Below are 23,848 nucleotides of genomic sequence, written 5' to 3'. Positions count from 1 at the left end.
ATGTATTTTTAAATTATAAATTTAAATTATATTTGAAAATATAATTTCTAAAATGCAATTTTGGAAAATATAATTATCAAGGATAATAATTTCTTTGATATTTTCTAATAGGACATGGCTTGTGAAATGTTCACTAACTGACTGCATTACTTCTAATGACTTCTGTTACATGATCTTTTCAGCATATGACACTGGATTAAACACAATACTGTTTCATATGGCCATTGAGAAATAAGATGAAAATCTTATCACTCCTAATGCATTGATGCTTAGATTTTTTTGTATTTGCTACCTTCCTCACCTCACTATTTAAGCTATACTGTTTTCTCTTTTCTCCATACACTGCTGTTAAGTGAATTATTGTGTGTTCTTAGGTTTACCCTGTATTCTCACACCTATTTATTTCAGTCCTTATTACCCCCTGAGCAAACTACCAACCTGTTTCAGTTTTACTGGCCCTTTAACACAAACACATATGCTCACACAAATGCACATTTAGAAGTGAAACAAGTAGAGCAAGTTACAGTGAACTGCGCAATATCATACTACTTAAGAAATAAACCCAGAAAATCAGTAGTTTTCAGTGTCTAATGATAGGTTATTGTGGGAAGGAGAGAGAGTTTAACTAACTGCTTGTTAACTATTTAAACCACTGACTTCAGGTGGCACTATTATAATAAAAATAATAATACAGTAATTTTCTTCAAATAATCCTTAAAGACTGTTAAAAATAATTTGGTTCTTGGTCATTAACAATGTAGTTTCCATCACACTAAATAGAGAGCATGGGCTGTTGGCTTTATAATAATGCTTTCCCGGTTACTTCCATGCATTATTAAAAAGTTCACAGTATTATTCTTGAATGACCTTTTGGAATAGTGTGGAAACTATAGGTGTTATTATCTCTTGGCATGAATTTTATGAAAGATTTAGTGTTTATTTTGTAACTTTTAAAAAATAAAAATGACTCTTGGTATAAAGTGTTCCTAAATTATGGGCTTTAGATATGAAATGTATAGTCTGGTGCTCCTAGAATCAATTGTCCTATTAGAAAATTATGTCACTCAGACAGAAGTGGCAATAGCATATAATTGACTTTATAGAATTATGGTGATTTAAAGTTTTGCAAATGATCTCAACCATTAATATGAACATATGACCCAGTATGAAAATAATATTACATGTAATCTAGCTAACTTTTATATAGCACTTTATCACTTACTTTCACATGTGTCATTCTCCTAACACATATTTGGTGTTCAAAAACTGCTAATACATAGACTAAATAGGTTTTACCCTTATTCTACCCAATGATTATTGAGGTTTGGGGATATTAAAGGACTTGTTAGTGGTGATCTTTCTAATAAGTGACAGAGTGTGAACTTGAACAAGTTTTCCTGAATGGAAGATGCTTTCTTTTAAAAGTCTTCTTTTTTTTTTTTTTTTTTTTTGAGACAGTTTTGCTCTTGTTGCCCAGGCTGGAGTGCAATGTCACGATCTCAGCTCACCACAACCTCTGCCTTCCAGTTCAAGTGATTCTCCTGCCTCGGCCTCCAAAGTAGCTGGTTACAGGCATGTGCCACCACGCCCGGCTAATTTTGTATCTTTAGTAGAGACGGGGTTTCTCCATGTTGGTCAGGCTGGTCTCGAACTCCCGACCTCAGGTGACCAGCCTGCCTCGGCCTCCCAAAGTGCCGGGATTACAGGTGTGAACCATCGCGCCCAGCAAAAAGTGTTCTTAAAAGGAAAATAGGTGAGATATTTATGCAAGGGACAGTGACTGATTTTACTGACTGATACACTTTAGCTGAGTTTCTACATTAAGGGCCTTACTTGCTTCCTTCCTTCAGCAGGATAATGGCGACTCGGATTCGATTCCTGAGGAAGATCAGCATGAGGATGACAATCACTTCAATGATGCAGAGTATTATCACTTTGAACAGGAAAAAAAAAAATCAGTCTGTAATACAAGTAGATACGGAAACAAACCTTCCCTGCAAATGCTAGGATTGAACTTTATGATTATTTCTGCCAATTCTGACACCTCATAATCTAAGAAGTGTTATCTCTCCAAAAATGCCAATCTTAGAAATTAACTTTCACAAAATCCTAAGAAATCTAGATTAAAGCCTTTAGCAAGAGCCTGAACATCTCTTTTGGAAAGGGTTCATCTCATCCATAAAAGCATTTCACACAACTTGTAGAACTTAGAAAATAGGAATGGAAAAAGGGAAGGGCTGCTTTAGGTAGTTCTATTTTAGATGTTTTCACCTTTAGTTCATTGAGTAAGACAATATACAGAAGACACGTTTTGAGCTGTTCACTTTCCTCATAATGCCTCTTAACTGTCCTTGCTGGCTGGCAGGGCAGGTTCTTGGCTGTCCCATTATTATTTTGTGACTCTTCGCACTATGGGCACCATTGATGGAATCGGGGTGTAAACTTAACCCAACTTGGCCAATATAAGTATTAGAATTTAAACTAAGGGAACCTAGTTTAGTCAACTTGATTTATTTAGTCTTGAATTGAAGTTTATAAATCTTGAATTGCAGGTTATACAAACTGCGTCAAAACCATCTTTATGTGAAATAAGTGAATCTGCAGAAAAAGAATAAAGTATAGTTGTATAAAGAAAGACAGCAAGGAGAGGAAATCTTGGGTTCTTTTTGGCTTTCATTTCCTGACTCCAAGTAAACTTTAAAGTCCAGCTACCTTTCTGCTTTTTTGAGTTTAATGAAGCACTTCTATATCCTTACAGTAAATACCATCTGCTCTGTTCTCAGCCTGTTCCCATTTTCTTTTCTCTTCAGCTAGCTTGAACTAGTTTTTTTAAACTTGAAGCCAAATATCATCAATTATTATATTTCCTCATTTCTAAGACATATCCTTAATTAAATAATAACTTTTTAGGAAAAGTGAAGAAACACTTCATTAAATGTTTAATAATTTTAAGATGCATCCTGATTTCAGAAGTGTTAAAAAGTAAAAGGTAGGGATCTTAAAATCAAGAAACAGAATCTAAAATTGTACAAGGAACTTAATGGAAACTTAAATTCCCACTTGTGAAAGAATCCAGTCTATAACCTCCTTGCTAGATGGTTATTTAGCTCATGCTTGAACCGTTCTGTTGATGGAGAGCTCATTATTTCATTCTATTATTATATCACTAAAATTCTGACACATCACACATCAGTTACTGTCTCCGAGTAAGCAGAAGTTCACCCAGAGGTATATGAAGATCTTAGTAACGTATCATCTCACTTCTACATCTTCCTTTAGTTATACTACGTATTTATGTTTTCATGTACATTTTATTCTCTTAAAACACCAATTTGAACCCAAAATTGTGGCATGTAACCATATTATGCTAAAATTGTTACCTTCTTTGAATGAACCTATAAAGATAATACATATAAGAGTCACTTTATATTATGACATTGCACCGTTAAAAAACCCTCTATATCTAACTTCCACCTTTATAAAATTGCACCCTCAAAATAATTACATTAGAGAAATATAACTCTCTTTTGAACTTACATACAGTCATGCACTGCATGACAATGTTTTGGTTAACAATGGACTTCATATAAAATGCCAGTCCTGTAAGATTATAATGGAGCTGGAAAATTCCTATTGCCCAGTGGCATCGTAGTGCAATGCATTACTCATGTGTTTGGAGTGATGTTGGTGTAAACAAACCTATTGTGCTGACAGTCATATAAAAGTACAGCACATACAAGTAGGTATAGCATATAATGCTTGATGCTAATAATGAATGAGTTTGTTATTGTTTTATGTATTTACTACACAATAATTTTTGTTATTTCAGAGTGTACTCCCACTACTTACTATAAAAAAAGTTATCTGTAAAACAGCTTCAGGTGGGTCTTCCAGGAATATTCCAGAAGAAGGCATTATTATAATAGGAGATGACAGCTCCATGTTTTTTATTGTCCCTGAAGACCTTCCAGTGGGACAAGATGTGGAGGTGGAAGAAAGTGATATCGATGATCCTGACCCTGTGTAGGTCTAGGATAATGTATGTATTTGTGTCTTTAAATTTTAAATTTTTTGTTTCTAATTTTTTAGATAAAATAGAGATACGGTCTCATTCTGTTGCCCAGGCTGGTCTTGAACTCCTGGGCTCAAATGATCCTCCCACCTTGGCCTCCCAAAGTGCTAGGATTATAGGCATGAGCCACCATACCTGGCCTGTGCCTCCATTTTTAACAAAACATATTGAAAGTAAAAAAAAAAAAAAAAAAAAAAAAAAAAAACTTTAAAAATAGAAAAAGCTTTTAGAATTAGAATGTAAAGAAAGAAGATGTTTTTGTACAGCTGTTTGTATAAGTGTGATTATAAAAGAGTCAAAAATTAAAGCTAAATGTTATTATAAAAGAGTCAAAAAGTTAAAAAAATTAAAAATTTATAGAGTAAAAGTTATAGTAAGCTTAGGTTAATTATTGAAGGAAGAAAGTTTTTAATAAATTTATTGTAGCCTACATGTACAGTGCTTATAAAGTCTACAGTAGTATACAGTAATTCTTTTCACATTCACTCACCACTCACTTACTGACACCCAGAACAACTTCCAGTCCTGCAAGCTCCATTCATGGTAAACACTCTCCACATGGGTACCATTTTAAAAAATCTTTTATGCCATATCTTTACTGTATCTTTCTTATGTTTAGATACACAAACTCTTGCCATTGTATTACAATTTCCTACAGTATTCAGCAGAGTAACATGCTGTATAGGTTTGTAGACTAGGAGCAATAGGCTATTACGTGTAGCCTAAGAGTTAGTAGGCTATACCATCTAGGTTTGCATAAGGATACTCTATGATGTTTACACAATGAAAAAATTGCCTAACAATGCATTTCTCAGAATGTATTTCTCTCATTAAGCAACACATGACTATCCTATATCCCCCCTTTTGTTTGAATAAGAGTAAATAATATAAATATATTTGATGCCCTATAGAGTCATTAGTATAACTGTAACTTAACAAAGGATGAGACTGGCACCTGAGGACTAAGAGATATACACGAATTCATAGTTAGTTAATAGCAGAGATGTGAATAGAACCATCTCCGAACACAAAATAGAACTCATAAAATTACAATTTTGGTATTTATAACTCTGCCTACTTTCAGTGTTTGTGTTAATGAGTGTAATTTCATATATATGCTTTTGTTTTTGGTGCCTAGAATTTTGTCCAAACACAGAGCAAGTAATCAATTAAAATCTGAAAAGTGAGTTATGAAAGCGGAGGCTTATTTGAGTTATCAGTATTCCTAGACTTGAAAATTCTAATAAGCTCTGTATTTTCCTAAAGGTACATCTCTTTACTTTTCCAATGGCAGATTCTGATCACCTCAATGGCATTTGTGTGGAAGGGTCTTATGAGACAGCTGGGGGTGGGCACAGAACCTGTAACTAAGATCCATCCAAGAGTAAAACTAGAAGTTTCAATACATAATGGGTGACATTTGTCACCTTTAGAAATAATAGACAACAGTAAGCGGGTTGCTGAAGAGATGTGGAATCATTTAAATTCAGGAAAAATGATGAGGATGGCTGATTTTTGCAGTTAAAAAGGAAAAGGTATAAATGAAACAATTCCATAACATATTTGGAAAAAAGATGTCAGTGAAGGATATTAGTCTGCATGAGAGCTAGAAATGAGAAGCCAAACAGTAAGAAGTTGGAGTTTGATACAGTATTTTTTTTTAAGAGAAAAACTAAATGTGGTGGAGAAGGAATCTGGGAGGGACATCTGTGCTGCTCAGCTAGGTCATCAAGGTTGGCATCGTCTGAGGAAAGCATCTCCCACCGCTGTCTGAGCCCCTTTGCTAAAATAGCTTCTGATTGGTAATCTTGCTTTCCAGGTGCTCTGATCCCAGGAAGGTAGTGTCCTATATGGAATATGTCTGCACTTTGGTCACCAGGAGACTATCCTAATGATGTAAACAAATATAGGGTGCTTTGGTGACTTAACATGAGCTTGTCCTTGAAAGCCTGAGTATCCTTGAATGAAGTGGCAAAGTCAAGTTTTCAAATTGATGGGAATGGGACGCATGCCTGGAATCATGATGCCCCACCAAGATATTGCACCCTTCTGAGGTTCTTTCTGGGCTTCTTACCAGGCTTCCTTGAATGTGTATTGTCTGGCTCTCTAACTTCAAGAATATAAAGATGATTTTTTTTTAAAGCAACATGTAGTTAGAGATTATTTTGAAAATCTTGATTAAAGAACACAAATCTTACAAGGAGTATTAAAATAACACCATTCTAGGAATATAAGATTAAAACCATCACTAAAATCATCCTGCTTAAAAAATTTTGTTACATTTAAATAAATATTTACATTTGTTAATATTAAAAAATATCCTTAAGAAATTAAAAACCTTGAAGAAACACTTCAAACATGCAAATTTATTTTCAGATACTTATTACTCATAATTCCTATAAGTGGTTTAAATGTTTTGTTATGAAAAATTGTTGTTTGTTTTTCCTTTTCCTTTTTTAAAAACAAGTTTGAGGCTGGGCACGGTGGCTCACGCCAGCACGGTGGCTCATGACAGCATGTTAGAAGGCTGAGGTGGGAGGATCACTTGAGCCCAGAAATTCAAGACCAGGCTAGGCAACATAGGGAGACCCCATCTCTACAAAAAATTTAAAAATTAGCCAGGCATGGTGGCACACATCTGTGGTCCTAGCTACTTGGGAGGCTGAGGTGGTAGAATTGCTTGAGTTTGGGAGGTCAAGGGTGAAGTTAGCCATGATTGTGCCACTGCACTCCAGCCTGGGTGATAGAGCAAGATCCTATCTCAGAAAATTAAATAAATAAATAAATAAATAAAAAGTTTGAAAAATCAAGCATTTGTTTCTTTTTAAACATCTTTCTTAGACATCAGGTTAATGCCTATAAATGTCTACAACCAAACCATTTTAATTTGAAGGCAAATGGCTTGAGGTCCTTGTAAGGTAGTATATTCTTAGATTATACAATAAATTTTCCTCAATGACTTTTCCACTTACTGTAGTTAGAGGAATATAGACACATTACTTTTTATGACACTAGTGATAAATACATTTAACAGGTTATACCAACCCAAGTTTTCCTTTAGGCAAAAAGATATTTTCTCATTATTACAATTTTAATGAAACCAGTTTTTAAAATACTCACTAAATGCGAACCATGTTTGTTGCAGTTCAAAGTACATGCTTATGTTAGTCTGAATCCCGATGTCATAGATAGTTAATACAGAACTTGGGCGTTCCTGAAGATTGGTGTACTGCTGGTAACAGTGCCATATTCCTTGAAAAAGAAAGAAAAACAGAATAATATAAAATATGATTTTCTGAAATAGGAGCTATATGTGCTCATCATACATATCTATATGAAACTGATCAGCATGGTAATTTCTGCAAAGGCAAGACACATATTTACACAGCAAATATTTTATTTGGATCTAACAGTCTAAACATGCTACTGTATTTGATATAAATGTTTTCAGTATTTGTCTTGATAATTATGGCAACATCTGGCTTTAAATGTCCTTTTGACTAGAAATGACCTTAATGTCCATCAGTAAGACATCATGATATATTTGTTCCGTAGAAAGATGCATCAAAAACTCCTCCTAAGGTTTATACCTAATACGAATTTATGATTATCCATTTATTTATCCTTGCAATTCTATGATTTTTGAGGTTATTTTAATAGATGCAACAAGTTTAGGGTTGGCATATTTTTAGTGAACTAAATCATTTTTATCCATAACATTGTCATTCTAAAATCTATTTTGTCTGATATGTCTTCTTCCACTTTCTTTTGTTATTGATTGCTAGTATATTCTTTCCATCCCTTCACTTGCAAATGTTCTGTTTCCTTACATGTTGTATAACTTTTATAAATAATTTATAGCTCCAATTTGTATGTGTATATTTTAATCTGACCTGACAATCTCTGTATTCTAATTGGTGAGTTTAACATATTTATACTTTATATATTGATATATTTATATTTGTTTCTATGTTCTTAATTTTGCTTTTCATGTTCTACTTTGTGTCTATACTTCTTTTCTTCCAATTCTTGTCTTTTAAAAATTGATGATTTTTTGTTTGTTTACTTATATTCCATTTTTCTTCTCTACTCTTTTTGAGCAATCTATTTTTATAATAGATTACCTTGAAAGTCTGTTCTTTTTTTTTAATAAGCCTAGAGTCAATATGTTAACAAGAAATACAAGACCTTAGTTACTCAATAATCACCCACTCTAATTATTGCTCAATAATTTTGTTATATACATTTTAAATAAATTAGTTAGCATGTAGGTAAAGCTAAACAAATTTTGCCTGCATAAAATAATAATTTTAGTGTCCAATGTCTAAAGCAATTATTATTTTATGTAGGCAAAGTTTGTTTAGCTTTATCTAAATGCTTACTAATTTATTTTCTTTGTTCACTATCTTTTCTTTTTTTATTTTTTATTTTTGTATTACATCTCATATATTTCTGTGGAATCATTCTCCTTCTTCTGTCTCTCATAGCTGCATTCAATCCATCAGGAAATACAGCTATTATACAAATAAAAGCATGTATGGCCGCCCTCAAGAGTTTCCCTCATTTGGCATATAAATTTCGCAATCATCTCCTTACTGGTCTCATTGCTTCCACTCTTGCCTCACCACGGTCTATTCTCAACACAGGGACTAGAGCAATCGTTATATCTCATCTCTTTGCTACCCAAAGCCCTACATTGCCTCCCTGTTTCATTCAGAGTAAAAGCCTAGGTTTTATAATAATCTGTAAGGCTCTGCTCCCTTCATAAATTCTATGACCTCATCTCCTACTATTTTTTCCTTTACTCAGTACACCCATCCACACCAAGCTCCCAGCCATTTCTTCAACACACTCTTATGTTATAAGGCCTTTGCTCTAGCTGTACCCACTGTCTGGAACTTTTCCTTCACCTTGACTGTCTAACTCCATTGCTTCCAAGTGTTTTCTTAGATATTTTCCCCAAAAGAGCCCTCCTACTAATACTGCCATTTTCACTCCTTGCCCTACCATGGCACTCTCAATCTCCCCTTACCTGCTCTACCTTTTCTTTTTTCCATAGCAATAACCACCTTCTAAGATATATATTACTTAGACTGTGAGCATCATGAGAGTAAGAACCTTAGTCTGTTCCTTTACTGTTGTACATCAAGAGTCTAAAATAGTGTCTGTACACAGCAGCTGTTCAATTGATATTTGTTGAATAAACAGAATAATGTATGACTAGATGTGGATTTCTCTTCCTTTACTCTCCTTAGTATAATGAGGGCTTCCTATATCTATGGATCCATGGTTTCATTGGTTCTGGAAAATTCTCAGCCAAGAGCTTTCAAATATGGTTGATATATGTTAGGCCTTTCTCAACCTATTTTCTATTTCTTTGAACCACACAATCATATTTTTGTCCCTTTGTTACATTCTGCTATATTTTTGGTAATTACTTCAGATTCATATTTCAGTTCATTAATTCTCTATTTTGCTGTTTAGCTTATCAATTAGTTTTTAATCTAACATTTTTATTTTGAAAAGTTCTATATGGCTCATCTTCATGTATGCCTGGACATTTTTGTTGATTTTTATTTTTGTTGCCCAAGCCTTTAATAAATGATACTCCATGTCCATGAATGAATGAATTCACTTTTTTTTTTTTTTTTTTGAGACAGAGTCTCTCTCTGTCACCCAGGCTGCAGTGCAGTGGCACAATCTCAGCTCACTGCAACCTCCACCTCCTGAGTTCAAGCGATTCTCGTGCCTCGGCCTCCCGAGTAGCTGGGACTCAGGTGTGTGCTACCATGCCCAGCTAATTTTTGTATTTTTTTTTAGTAGAGACGGGGTTTCACCATGTTGGCCAGGATGGTCTCAATCTCTTGACCTTGTGATCCACCTGCCTTAGCTTCCCAAAGTGCTGGGATTACAGGTGTGAGCCACTGTACCCGGCTGTGATTCTATCGTTAATTCTTTAAACCTTTCATGCATGGTTATTTCATGTTCTATATCTTTCTTTCTTGATTTGTTTTTGTCTTTTGAGACAGAGTCTTATTCTGTTGCCCAGGCTGGAGTGCAGTGGCATGATCTCGGTTCACTGCAACCTCCTCCTCCCAGGTTCAAGCAATTCTCCCACCTCAGTCTCCCAAGTAGCTGGGACTACAGGTGTGCACCATCATGCCCAGCTAATTTTTGTATTTTTAGTAGAGACAGGGTTTCACCATGTTAGCCAGGTTGGCCTCCCACTCCTCACCTCAAGTGATTGGCCGCCTCGGCCTCCCACAGTGCTAGGATGATAGGAGTGAGCCACTGCAGCCAGCTACATGTTCTATATCTATTAATTCCCATATTTGAATTCTTGGAGACCTCAATCTCATGTTTATAGTATCCACTGATTTTCACACAGAACTGTTTTCTTGCAGGTCAGGTAGTCTCAGACTTTATTGATCTGAATCTGTGAAAACCTGGTGACGTTAATTGAGGAAACTTTCATCTAGAGGAGATTTACATTTGTTTATTTTGGCAGTCAAAGGGTACTAACAAACTGGGGTCACTTTAGACATTTCTAGGATGCCAGACTTACTCCAGGAGTTTCAGGTATGATCCCCTGTTCTGCTGCCAACTCAGGTCTAAGTCTCCCGATCCCAGCACTGCTATGGGTTACCCAGTGCTTCCTGCTTGGTTCCCCGCTTTGATTTTAGCTCATGAGTTATTTTTTCCATTTGGAGGAGATTTCCTTTATTTCCTAAAGTTTATCAAAACAATGTATTATATAAAATAATACAGTGCAATACTCTTTTTAATGTCACGATTTCATAGCAAGAAGGCCCTTCAGACAGTTTACTTTCCTCCTACTAGTGAATGTGAAAGTCTAGACAATATTTTCCAATTTCTCTTTCTTTGCTTTCTCTCTCTTGTCCTAGATTTTTAAAAATTATGATCTCTGGACTTCAAGTCCTCTTTCCTCAATAATATTCCTGAATAACAATAATATCAGCAACAACAAAAATAGACATTATTTATTGAACATTTACTATATGCTAGCAAAATCTAAGTACTTTATAAGCATTATTTTGTTTAGTAGTCACAGATTCCTGTTATATGATTGAGAAACCTATGAATTAAAGAAAACTGTATGCTTGCAGAGGATCATACAGTTAATATGTGATGAATCTGGGATCGTGCCTTTTTCATACCTTAAATAGATGCTCATAACCAAAGTGTTATATGTCTTCTCCTGTATACCTCTTAACCTGTTCTGGCCAATGAGAATTGTTCCATTGCTGTTCATAAACACTTGCCCACAAGCAGTCTGGCTTTTTCTCTGCTCAGTATGACACATCCACATTGTTATTTGCTCTAGTAAATGGGCTGCTGTCAGTAGGAAATTTCAGTAGAAAAAAATTGGTTTCTCATGATATGTAGAAAGTCAATTGTCCAGGATAGTAGCAGAGGTCAGTTACATGTAGTCTTATTTTCTGACACTCCTCAACCTAACTGGACCTTTCCTCCCTCAATAAATACCGTCAAGCTTACTTCCTACACCATTAATTTTCGGGTTAATACTATCTAGGGAGTCAATAGGGAGCGAAAATTAGTTGTTTTACCTGCATTTTTTATATGTTGACCATCTTTCTCCTTTTTGCCATTGTCAAAACGGCACTACAGCCAATCTCAGATTTTTCTTGCTACTTAAGACATCAGTTAAGCCAATAGCAGACTTTACTGCCCTTTCCTTCCTGATGACAATGCAAGAGTGATTGAATCACAAGCCCAGACTCTCCAGTGGCAAAGGGCAGAGATTATTTTAAGCTCCAAGCAGGAACACAAAAACAAGACGTTTAAACAACTTTTTTTTTTTGCAGTTTCTGATTAGAGAATGGAAGTTCTTGTGTTCCTGGACCAGACTGATCCACCTCTTATTTGTTACCTGGCTGTGCTCAACAAGAAGCCCAGGTGGGATGCAAGAGGAGCCGTACAGCAGGAGCAGATAGGGAACACCTGAGAAGACCAAATGATTTTCTAAAAACTCATTGGAGATAATGAGGAGGGTAATAACAATAACCCAATGCATACTGATTGTCAGCTGTGTTCCAGGTACTGCTCTAAGAGCTTTATATTCATTGTCTCATTTAATCCTTAAGATCCTCTGAGATGAAGATACCATTATTATGCTGATGTTATAGATGAGAATACCGGGTCTTTTAACCACCAACAAACTTCCAAAGTTACCCAGTTGTATGTTATGGAGCTGGATTAGAACACAGGCTAACTATACAACCTGCAGATTCAACTGCATTCTTATATGTGCAAAGCTCTTCTTCATTGAATGACAGAAATAAGAGATTGTTATTTTTGATGTCTACTACCATAAAACTGTTGTCAGTCCAAATGGTGCCGTAGGGGAAATCATTCTTTTAAATAGAAACATCTCAAACATTCATATAATATATTGGCTCATACCTTTTTTAGAAGACTGAAAGGAAGCTGCCACAGGTGGTATATACTGTTCCACATAAGACACTTTAATTCATATGTAGAGCTCACATTATACCTGATATGTATTGTTTTGGGGGGATCAAGTTTGTGATTAGATTTCAACCTTGATTTTAAAAATTGTATTTGTATAAATTTATGGGGTACGCATATAATTGTGTTATATGTATATATTGCATAGTGGCTCTTAGTGTATCCATCGCCTGAATGACATGCATTGTATCCATTAAATAATTTTTCATTATCCACCCCCTTCCAGTCGTCAACCCTTCCACGTTCCCATTGTCTATTACTCCACACTCCACGTCCACGTGTACTCATTATTTAGCTCCCGCACATTATTTAGCTCCCACAGACAGTACTGTAATTCTCCATACAAAAGTGTAATTCGGAATACTTGCCTCTAGAGGGCAATGCTTCATTGTGGAGTACCAATTATTAAACGGTGTGACAGCACCTGGATTAAACGTACTAAGTTGAAAGAGAAAAATAGATCACACTTCTGTAACTTTTCGGACCTGGCCTTTGATCGGATAGAAACGTTAAAGAAATAAAAGAAGTTGTCTGAAATGTTTTTCATTAATCTAAAAGGATTTCTTTTTACCTCCTTCTTAGTATCCATGAGGCAGGAGACCAAAGGCTGGTAGGGAAAAGAGTAAAATGTTCTGACAGCATTTTTTCCCCAAAGATACAGGAAGAAAAAGTTACAGAGACAATATATGCAAAATGAAATATTTTTCTAAGTTTAAAGCTTTTTTGAGGGTAAAGAATAATTAGATCCACTGAAAACAAATGCTTTCTGGTAACTGATAACAGCGATTGAAAATAAAAGGATTATTCTGATATTTGACAATTTGAAGAGGAGTGATACCTACCATAACCTATAATTCCAATCACACCAATCATGAAGACCCAGAAGAGGCATCCAGCTATGAACCTCAGAAGTATCAAAAATATCCAACTAAGGACCATGGCGATCGTCAGGCCACTAGAAAAAACCCACAACAAACACAGTGGTCAATTGTGCTAAACACAACATATTACAAACATCAAGACAAAACTTTTTTTCTATTCAAAATTATTCTTAAATTCTTTTATTTTACCTGGCTATAGAAACATTAATAATGTTAAAAAGTATAAACAATGATTTCCATTAAGACTTTCATATGAAAGAATAGGATCATCAGGGACTTTATACAGAACTCATCTTCGTGTATCTGGGTAAACTGAAGTCTAGCATCAGTCATTGTTCAAGGAAAAATACAATTTCTCCAACCTACAATTTTGATCTATCGGAGACAGTTGCCATGTCTTATTTTTTCCCTTCCTACCTATCTACTAGGTCATAAATTGTGAAATGTATTCATGATGAATTTGTTCTGTTCCATTTACTTAGTGACTGGTGGAAATCTTCTATAATATGGCTATCTAGAAGTAAGAGAATCATTTTGGGGCAGAAAGATAAGAAAAATAACTGGCCATCCCTGGAGCCCATAATGCTGTAGTCATTATCACTATGGTCTAATTATCTCTAGGAGTTTGTGATGCCTTACGTCATCCAGACTTCTATTCCAGCTCCCCAGTGATCTGTGGGCCATTATTTGGAATCATGATAAGGCTTCTGTGTCTCCAGGGACATGTGACTTTATCAAGCAATTAACAGCATGACTATTTTCTGTCAGCTTTAATTTCTTCTTAGAGCTTGACTGAACTACTAGAGAAGCTTCTTTTCCTCCCATATATCCAGGTTAAGGTCACATTGGAGTCTTCTGATGTAATTTCCTCAAAGAGAACTCATTAAGATCGGAAAGTTGGCTGACTGTTCTATTAAGAACTGATATGTCTGGTGCTATCTGTAAGTTTCCAAACATAGCAACAGACAGAGTGTGGTACATTTATTAAGTTATTGTCTCAAGTGTTATCTTTTTATTATAAAAAATCTCAATAATTACTGTCACTGGATAGATGACAACACAGTATTGAAGTACCATGGTCTTGCAAAGCCTGTGCTTTTAACTTGAGAAGTCATTCCCTCTTAAAATCACGGACACTTTAATGCTTAAATATTCAATATGGTTGAAAGATTATTCCATGGCCTAGCCCAAGGGAAGTATTCAGAAATGTCAGAGGAAAAAAAACAAAAAATACAGCTGTTTCAAGCATATCAATACTTTAGATTTATATTTATAAAATAAACAAGAGCAGAAGAATTGAAAATAAAGGGAGATGTTCATGTTTTACTCTTATGAGTGGTGCCTGGGTGGAGAGGGTTTCATTGTGTGTTTTGGGGGTGAGGTAGGCAGGATAATCTATCATAATGTACACTTGTTCAGGTAGGTGTGAAAAAGCCAAATGAAGAAGAAGCATGGAAATTATCTAGTGACATTTGGGTCTGACAATAGGAGAATCAATTTAAATACTGTCAAGAATAGACTACAATCTCTGCTGGAGAGAAATCCTAACATACTAATAGTAATTACTGTAATTGTTTAGGACAAAGCATCAAAATGAGTAAAATCTCATAAAGTGATCTAATTTTACAGCTCTAAACACCACATACAACTTAGACTTTATTATGCATCATATAGTTACATGCATCTATCTTGCTCCACTAGTGTTTTTCGTACTGTTCCCTGAACCACATTTTTTTTGTGCTGCTACATTCAAGGACCCATATAGAAGTTAGGAAAACAAAGATGAGTTAGACATAGTTACTATTGTAAAAAGTTCATACTTTATCAGAGGGAAAGGGCCAGGTAAATAAAACACAGAATGGTAGGTGCTATATGGAAGATAAGTATGTGTGTGTATTTATAGGTGTGTAAACACACACATGTACACACATGATGGGTATGAGAAACACATAGGAAGAAGTAAGTAATTACATCTGGGGAAGATAATAAAGGTTATAAATGATACTAAAGTTGATTTTTAAAAAGGAGGTGCAGTTGCCCAGGACTCAGTACCAGGAAAGGAAACAGAATGTGCAAATTTACAGGATTTGATAGTCTAGGGATGGGCACATTATTTGATATGTTTAGAATATAGTGTTAACCAAGAAACATGGGTGGAGATGAATCTGAGAAACTAAATTGGGCTAGGTTTTAAAGGGCCTTAGAAGTAACTGAAAAAGTTTTAATTTTAGTCTTTGACCATTAGGGAACCATGGGAGCTTTTAAGCACTGGAGGGTGACAAAAGAGCCAGACAGTAATGACAGTCTTAAATGGGAAACACATTTACCCATTCCAGTCCAGTGACTACATTTCCTTAACTTTCTAGGAATGCAACTCTTATGCCTAAAAATGTTACATCTCCTCCTCCTTGTTATCTATACATATATATTTATGTATCGCATACGTAGCTATGTAGCTTTCATAACTACAATGACTTCTGGTTATGATGAATACCAATCATTACGTGGAAGGGATGTGTTGAAAAATAGGAACGATCCTTTTGAAGTCAAGGGAGGGACAAATTAGAAAAAAGAATCTGAGAAACAATCCTGCCTCCACAGTAGCATGTGATGAGAAGCACATGAGTATTACAGATACAGAAGTCCGGCAGATATTGCTCCATGTGACTTGAAGTATATATTCATAAGTACTTTTATTAGTACTTTAGTGAATAAAATTAAAATTTACATTCTGCCAACAGTGGGCATATTTCCAAATATCTTTTCCCTGTCTCACCTCACCTGAAAAAGAAAATGGCAGGAACTGACATCTGAGTGAAATTTGTTATGCCACCAGTACATTTCTTTTATTCATGAATAAAAATATAAAATTTGAAGATAGAGTTCTACAAAGATAAAATCAGAATGGGGCTGGAGAAGAAACATCTATGTGTTTTCACTTACATGAGAATCCAATACCAAGTTCTTGCATAGTCTTCAAACACTTTCAATCCAAGTGACTTTGCATCAAGAAGTTTATTGATACCACTGCATTGAAAGAAGGGAAAAAATCAATTATTTTTTGATGACCACTAAACAGAAATGTTCTTTTTATGATAAAAGGGATTCTTCAAGGTGCTGTTGAAAGCATGTTTTCAGAAACCATCTATCAGTAGTGACTCTTTTCCTAGCCACGATAATACATAAAATGTCACTTCAGTAAACCTGCAAAGGTAGTTATAGCTGCACACAGAGAGAACACGGTTTTCAAGAACGGTGAACAAATCCTTTTCCACTGTATGCAACATTCCCTCAATATTGCAGAAACCTCACTGTAAGAAATGAATTTAAATGATAAGATTAGCTTTTAATTTGCAAAACCCATAGTCAAGAATGGACATGATCTTTAATTCCTCTTCCTAATCCTGACAGTAAGGCATGATGGAACACATACTAGAAATTTCACAATCATCACTGTCCAATTTGAGGAATTATCAAAGTGAACACATTTATGTAACTACAACATTGTCAACCCCTTCTTCATGTGCCCCAGTTGCAACACCTCTCCCTCCCTCAAAGTAACCACTATTCTGACTTTTGTGATAATTCCTAAGTTTTCTTTTTCATTTTACTAATTATATATGCATCACAGGGAAATAAATTTAACTCTGCTTGTTTTTGACTTTTATATCAATGAAATCATATTTGTATCATTATTTTGAGACTTCTTTTACACAGATTTATATTTCTGAAAATCGTGCAAGCTGCTGTTGTATTCTAAATCTGCAGGAACTACACTGTACTAATTATACTCCTAAAGTCTTTTAAGATAAATAAATTTTTAGAATATCTTTTTTATCTATAATTCAACAACTGAGCAATGCAGCGATATGCTGTATACATTTATGTTTGTGCACATGTGTGTACGCGTGCACACAGGGAAATATATTTTCCAGTAACATGGAGCACCATGTGTGTAGAGCCAAGGGACGTGGGGAATTTACTGCATTATACTTAGTACATAGAAATTTGATATGCCACCAATACATTTCTTTATGTCACACTTCTATACCTGTTGATAATGAAAGATTTAACCATTTTGAAAAGCATCATTATTCTTTCTTTCTTTTCTTTTCTTTTTTTTTTTTTTAAATCCCAGCTAGTCAGGAGGCTGGGGAAGGAAAATTGCTTGAACCCGGAAGGTGGAGTTTGCAGTGAGCTGAGATATGGCCCCACTGCTCTGCAGCCTGGGCAACAGAAAAAAGCATCATTATTCTTTCTAAATGATTCTGGGTTCTCCCTTACATGCTCTTCTTAATGAATATGTATCAAGCTCTTCAATTGACAGTAACATGTATATTTCATATATATATATGTGATTATTTTCCTATAACCCTTAACCCAATAGGCGCTTTAGTCTCGAGTGCAATGACAAAATGCATCAAACTGAAAATTAGAATGTAAACACACATACTTTGCAGCAATCCCGAGTTCTACAACACTTCTTGTCCCTCCATTTCCATCTTGAAACACCATCTTACTTCCTATTGTTAAAGTGCCATTTTTGGTAGAGAAGTCAGGGAAACATCTCTGGAGAACTGTAAAAATAAATTAAAATTATTGTAATCACTTTTCTATTTCTTCTTTCATGATGTCCTCCCTTTCTTAAGCTTTCTGTTATATATAATCAAATTCTTGCTAGGCATGCAAATTGCTCAATATAGATAGCTCGTTGCCTGTTACTTGATGATATGATTTTCTAATGGTCCTAAGACTAGAAGGCAAATATGATCACACTCTGAAACTACATTCTAAACTTGATTATTTTACACCTGGTATATTCATCAAGTCATCATAAATAAAATGCACATCATAGGTTTTAAAAGAGTAACAATGATACATATCATTCATGGTAAGCACATCTTAGTAGAAAGGCCACATTAACTTGTACAGCTGGATGAGTTTAGTTTTACTATTAAAAATACATACTAGGAACTACTTGAGTAAAATTTTGAAAATTGGGGATCAGTGAATAATACCTTGGCAAATAAGAACCAGCTCAAATTTTAGGCTACTAAAACAATTAAATTTTTGTCTGTGAATTCTTAACAATTTGTCTCCCAGCTTTTTCATTTACAACAGTTTTTTAGTGGAGCTGAAAATGGAAATTCTGAAACTATCAAAAGAGGCCTACACTTTGTAGACTAGTATGATTTCTAAGAAAAGTAAAATCACTGTTCAATCTTCTATGTTCTTATTTTGATTGGAGTCTTTGCCTCTTTACACATTTATTTCTAAAAATATTTTAAAACCACAATTTTAAAGGAAGAAATAAGGAAAATCAGAAATGGATCATTTTCATATTTTTTTTCTTATAAGAAGCATCACTGATTTGCACAGGTTCATATGTAGTTTAAACCTGAAAATATTAAAGCAGTTGAGCTGGGGAAAGAAAAAATAGGTCTCTTTAAAGGCTTTCCCGACTTTCCTGGCTTAAAAGGAATTTTCTTGTCTGCTCACCTCTAGCTTCTGCTGCACTTAGGACGGGCTGATTCCTTTACCTGCCCCACCTTTCTACTGCTCTTCCCTTCCTTTCTGTGGCAAATTTGACACAGTAGCCTTTACCAGCTGCTTCTACACCCTCAGTTTAATCAGAGTTTTGGCCCCACCACTTCATGGAAATTATCCTCCCAGTGATCCCAATGACCTCTGAATTGTCAAAACCTCCAGATATGTTTTAGTCTTCATCCTGCTTAAACCCATTACCTAGCACAAGGCTTGGCACACTGTAGAAATCAGTCAATATTTGCTGATGAATGAGTTAACTTTTTCGAGCCTTTGACATGGTAGATACTCCTTGGCATATTGAAACTCTCTTTTCTTGGCTTCCATGGTCAGTTTCTCTCCTGTCCTCCCATATTTCTGTGCACTCTTTCCCTTTCTACTTCTTAAATACAAGTGTTCCTATCTAGAGGGTCCCTTGACCTTATTTCATATATTTTTTTTCTGGATAATCTCATGCAATCTGTTAGCTTTCATTACTAAATGTGTTCATTACATATTTGGAAAGTGGATAAAATATTTAAAAAATTAGTCCTTCCACCTACAGTGTACTATATTAACATTTTGGGGAATTTCCAGTCTTTCTTCTACAATAAATATTTTTTGAGAGTCAAAATCACACAAGACATGCAGTGTTTTCCCTTGTTTACTTGATTTAACCTTACTTATTTCCTTTTATGAGCTCTTTAATGAACAAATTTTATTATCTGCATACTATTCCATTGAGTGCTATTTAATCTTATATTAGGAGGAACACAAGTTGATTACAACATATAATGTCTTTCTCACTAGACTGTGAGGGACTACGCCTTATTCATTTTTGTACCCTCAATGTATACTTTATCCTGTGTACTTAGCCAAACTGTACTTGTAAGGGCAGAGACTATGTCTTATACCTTTATACTTATTATATCTTTTGTTACTAATGATTTATATTTATCCTTTTGCATAAAAATTTATAACATTGATTTTGGCTATGGACATTTGTTGCTGAGAGCTTCCTGGTAAGTGCTGTTGCTGTGGGACCTACATCTTTGCTTCAAGGTCTTTTATGACCCAGGGAAGAGTGATGGAAGTATGTAAGACATATTTGGTGGTAGCTACTTCAGTGGGTATTTGACTATCTACTCAAACTAATGACTAATGCCTTTCCTCCATTTTAAGAGAAATATATACATTGTAAGAAAGTGAATAAATAGAAAAAAGAAAGAAGAGTGAAATTTCCCACAGTTTTGCCACTCCCAAAATGACTACTTAATGTTTTGGTATATTTCGTTCCAATCTTTTTCTTTGAAGAGGTTTTCTTGTTGTTATTTATTTGTTTGTTTTAATTTATACATGTTTATCATTATAAGGATGGTAACAGTTTGAATTTTATTTAACATTATAACATATACATGCATGTTATTCTAATAGTTATATTTAATAATTCTAAAATATTTCATTTACTGAATACATTATAATTTAAATATTCTCTTGGTCTTGGATAGTAGAGTATTTCTTTCTTTTTTCTTTTTGACACTTTAAATGTGATGGACATTTTAATGTAAAGCTTTTTTTGTAATTAGGATTATATCCATAAGAAAGAAAACTCAGTGATTATTTCATTTTCTTCTTTTTCTTTTTTTTTTTTTAGAGACAGCGTTTCACTCTGTTGCCAAGGTTGTGTACAGTGGTACAATCATAGCTAACTACAGGCTTCAACTCCTGGGCTCAAGTGATCCTCCCTTCTTGACCTCCCAAGTAGCTGGGACTACAAGTGCACATTGCCATGTCTCACTAATTTCTTTTTTAAATTTTTGTAGAGACAGGGTTTCACTATGTTGCTGAGGTTGGTCTCAAACTCAAGCAATCCTCCCACCTTGGCCTCCCAAAATGCTGGGATTACAGGCATGAGCCCCTATGCCTGGCCTCATTTTGTCCAGAGTATACAGTTCATAATTTTAAAGAAATAAAATATTGACTAACTCCAAATATATATAAATATTTCAGGTGATAAAGACAAGTATATGTCCTCCCCCTACTCCTCAGGCAATTTCTGAACAAACTTTTCAGCTAAAATCAGGAATGGGTGTATATGAGCATATCTGTGTGTGTGTTTATGCATGCTTCCAAAGTACCAAATGATCAATCTGACTGAGCTTTCAACATTCAATCTTTTTCTTGTATGTTTACGAAGGAAAATTCAAAAATTCAGAGTTCCAGTGAAAATGTACCTGGCTGGAGCCAAGAGATGAGCTCTACTTTTGACTTTCCTGCTAATCAACTCTGGGACTTTAGGCAGTCAGAGGACCATTCTTGGCCTCAGTCTCATCAATTGTGAAATACGGGAACTTAATTAAGTAGCATTTTGGTAGATTCTATGTTTCTAAGGTAAAATAATTGCCACTTACAAGGTTTGCTTGGAAAAATCGCTGTTGGACAATCATCATCCAGTAAAAGTTGTGTGAGAGACTAAAATAGAAGGAAGAACGTTAACATTTCAAAGGCCATGTGATGATTACTTTATACTCAATCTAAATATGTCCTTTAAAAAATTTAACTCCGTAATAATCTCCTTATTCCAAATTACTTCTACTGACAATATTAATTGTAAGATTATCACACACACAATCTTGCTTGACATTCTTAACTGTCCTAACTGTGATTCAATTGGACCAACAATAATAAAACCAGATCATCTGAAAACAAGGAACACCTTTGGAGGTGTGTGTCTTTGTCTTAGCCATATCCTGAGTCTCTGATTTCTTTATGGTTTTTTTTTTTTTTTTCTGGAAAAACAACATCTTCTCTAATTTAGAAACCATTCATATTATTTAACATTGTGATGATTTAGAATTCTCTTACGTATCTCAAACCTAGGTAAGGGTTGGGGTTTTTTAAATGAGTTGTTATCAAACTGGGCTTGGAAATAAAATTCTACTTGTTACTAAGTTGCTATGGGGCTTCATCACCACATTAACGAAATGGTGACTGCAAATGACATTAACTCCTAGTTCTAGAGTAAAAGTCTATCCAAGTAGAGAATTTATTAGTGTCGGGGAATAGTAGAAGCTAATTAACCAGACATAACAGTCTTTCATGACACCCCAAATCTACAAAATGATGTGCTATAAATGGTGTGCATGCACACCCAGTACACATACATTTGTGTTTCAATGAAATTGTATCTAATCATTTCCTAGAAGATTTGGGAGCTTGTTCAGTAACAAATTCTCACGTTACACTTGAGATTGAAAAAAAAAGTTAAATTGTTCTCTTGCTTTAAGCCTAAACACACATACCTTCACAGGCGTAGCAGTGGTCTTACAGAACTGACGGTAGTCTTCCCAGTAGCTTTTGTCTTTTGTGTACAAAAGTTGCATTTCCACATAGGTTAAAAATTTTTCTGGGCACTTGGAGACACAGATCTGTGAACGAACAAAGTGATGAGAACTGAACTGAGTTGAACAAACCCAGGAACTACCTATAAAGCTAGACTTCTAAATTATCCACCATAACAAAAAGCAATGCACTGTTTTCCATCTAAGAAACCTAAATCAATTTCCTTGCTCTCTCTCTTTTTCTTTCTTTTTTATTTTTTTAGAGACAGTGGCATGACCATGGCTCACTGCAGCCTCAACCTTCCTGGGCTCAAGTGTCCTCCCACTTCAGCCCTTTGAGTAGCTGAGACTACAGGCAAACACCACCATGCCCAGCTAATTTTTGTATTTTTTGCAGAGTCGGGGTTTTGCCATGTTCCCCAGGCTGGTCTCAAACTCCTGAGCTCAAGTGATCCACCCATCTCAGCCTCCCAAAGTGCTAGGATTACAGGTGTAAGCCACTGCACCTGGTCTAAATCAATTTTCTAGTCTTATTGTAAAAAATGAAATTTCATGTACTAGTTACCAATCTCTATTCTTTGCTCTTTGATACTGATGTTATGTTAAAACAAGATACCATACAGTGATAGACTTATTTTTAATTTTTGATTTTGAGATAATTGTAAATTAACATGTAGTTGTGAGGAATAATAGGGATTTCACATACCTTTCACTCTGTTTTCCTCAATGGTAAGAACTTGCATAACCATAACACAATATCATAAGCAGGAAATTAATATTGTTACTGGTATCGTTTGGTTATTTGTCCCCACATACCTCATGTTGAAATTTGATCCCCAGTGTTGGAGATGGGGCCTAATGGGAGGTGTTTGGGTTCATAGATGCAGCAGCACCCTGTTCTTATAGTTCAGGGAAGCATCTGTCCTGTTAATGGGGGGTTCATGAGGGCAGATCCTCCTTGTTCTTGTGATGATGAGTAGCTTCTTAATCTATTAATTCCCTCAAGAGTTGGTTGTTAGAAAGAGCCTGGCACCTCCCTCATCCTCTCTCTTGCTTCCTCACTAGCCATGTAATTTCTGCACATGCCAGCTCCTCTTTGCCTTCTGGTATGAGTGGAAAGCAGAAAGCTGAAGCCCTCAACAGAAGCAATGCTGGCTCCATGTTTCTTGTACAGCCTGCAGAACCATAAGCAAACAAACCTCTTTTCTTTATAAATTACCCAGCCTCGGGTATTCCTTTTGTAGCAACACTAAGCAGAGTAAGACAGTTAGAAGCCACTAACCTTACTCAGAGCTCACCAGTTTTATATTCACTTGTTTATGTGTGCCTGTGTATGTGTGTAGTTCTATGCCATTTTATCAGACATGTGTTTGTGTGATCACTACCACACGACAGAGATGGACTTTTAATAAAACACTTTATGATTTTACAGTATAATTTAAGATTAATATTGCCTGTGTAGTGAATGCATATTCAGGGTTAAAATCTTCCTTCCTTTCCTAAATATGAATAAAATGATG

General features: G+C 35.2%; 1 protein-coding gene across 16 annotated transcripts in view; it reads right to left on the bottom strand.

Moving 5' to 3' along the window:
• The window catches only part of SLC44A5 (solute carrier family 44 member 5), a 514,237-nt gene that overhangs the window by 18,414 nt on the left and 471,975 nt on the right, over nucleotides 1-23,848 (bottom strand). For all 16 annotated transcript variants that reach the window (XR_008548013.2, XM_054684405.2, XM_054684403.2 and 13 more), the window contains 7 exons: nucleotides 22,290-22,415; nucleotides 21,399-21,459; nucleotides 17,918-18,041; nucleotides 16,408-16,491; nucleotides 13,426-13,538; nucleotides 7,193-7,324; nucleotides 1,834-1,933 (listed from right to left, as the gene is read on the bottom strand). Coding sequence is in view for 15 of the 16 variants with exons in the window: in XM_054684405.2 (XP_054540380.1) it covers nucleotides 1,834-1,933; nucleotides 7,193-7,324; nucleotides 13,426-13,538; nucleotides 16,408-16,491; nucleotides 17,918-18,041; nucleotides 21,399-21,459; nucleotides 22,290-22,415 (740 nt within the window). In the remaining variant the exon portion in view is untranslated. The remainder of the gene's footprint in view (nucleotides 1-1,833; nucleotides 1,934-7,192; nucleotides 7,325-13,425; nucleotides 13,539-16,407; nucleotides 16,492-17,917; nucleotides 18,042-21,398; nucleotides 21,460-22,289; nucleotides 22,416-23,848) is intronic.

This window comes from Pan troglodytes, chromosome 1 (assembly GCF_028858775.2).
Source record: "Pan troglodytes isolate AG18354 chromosome 1, NHGRI_mPanTro3-v2.0_pri, whole genome shotgun sequence".
In the NCBI taxonomy this organism is placed as follows: Eukaryota; Metazoa; Chordata; class Mammalia; order Primates; family Hominidae; genus Pan; species Pan troglodytes.
This window is presented reverse-complemented; position numbering and strand designations above follow the sequence as displayed.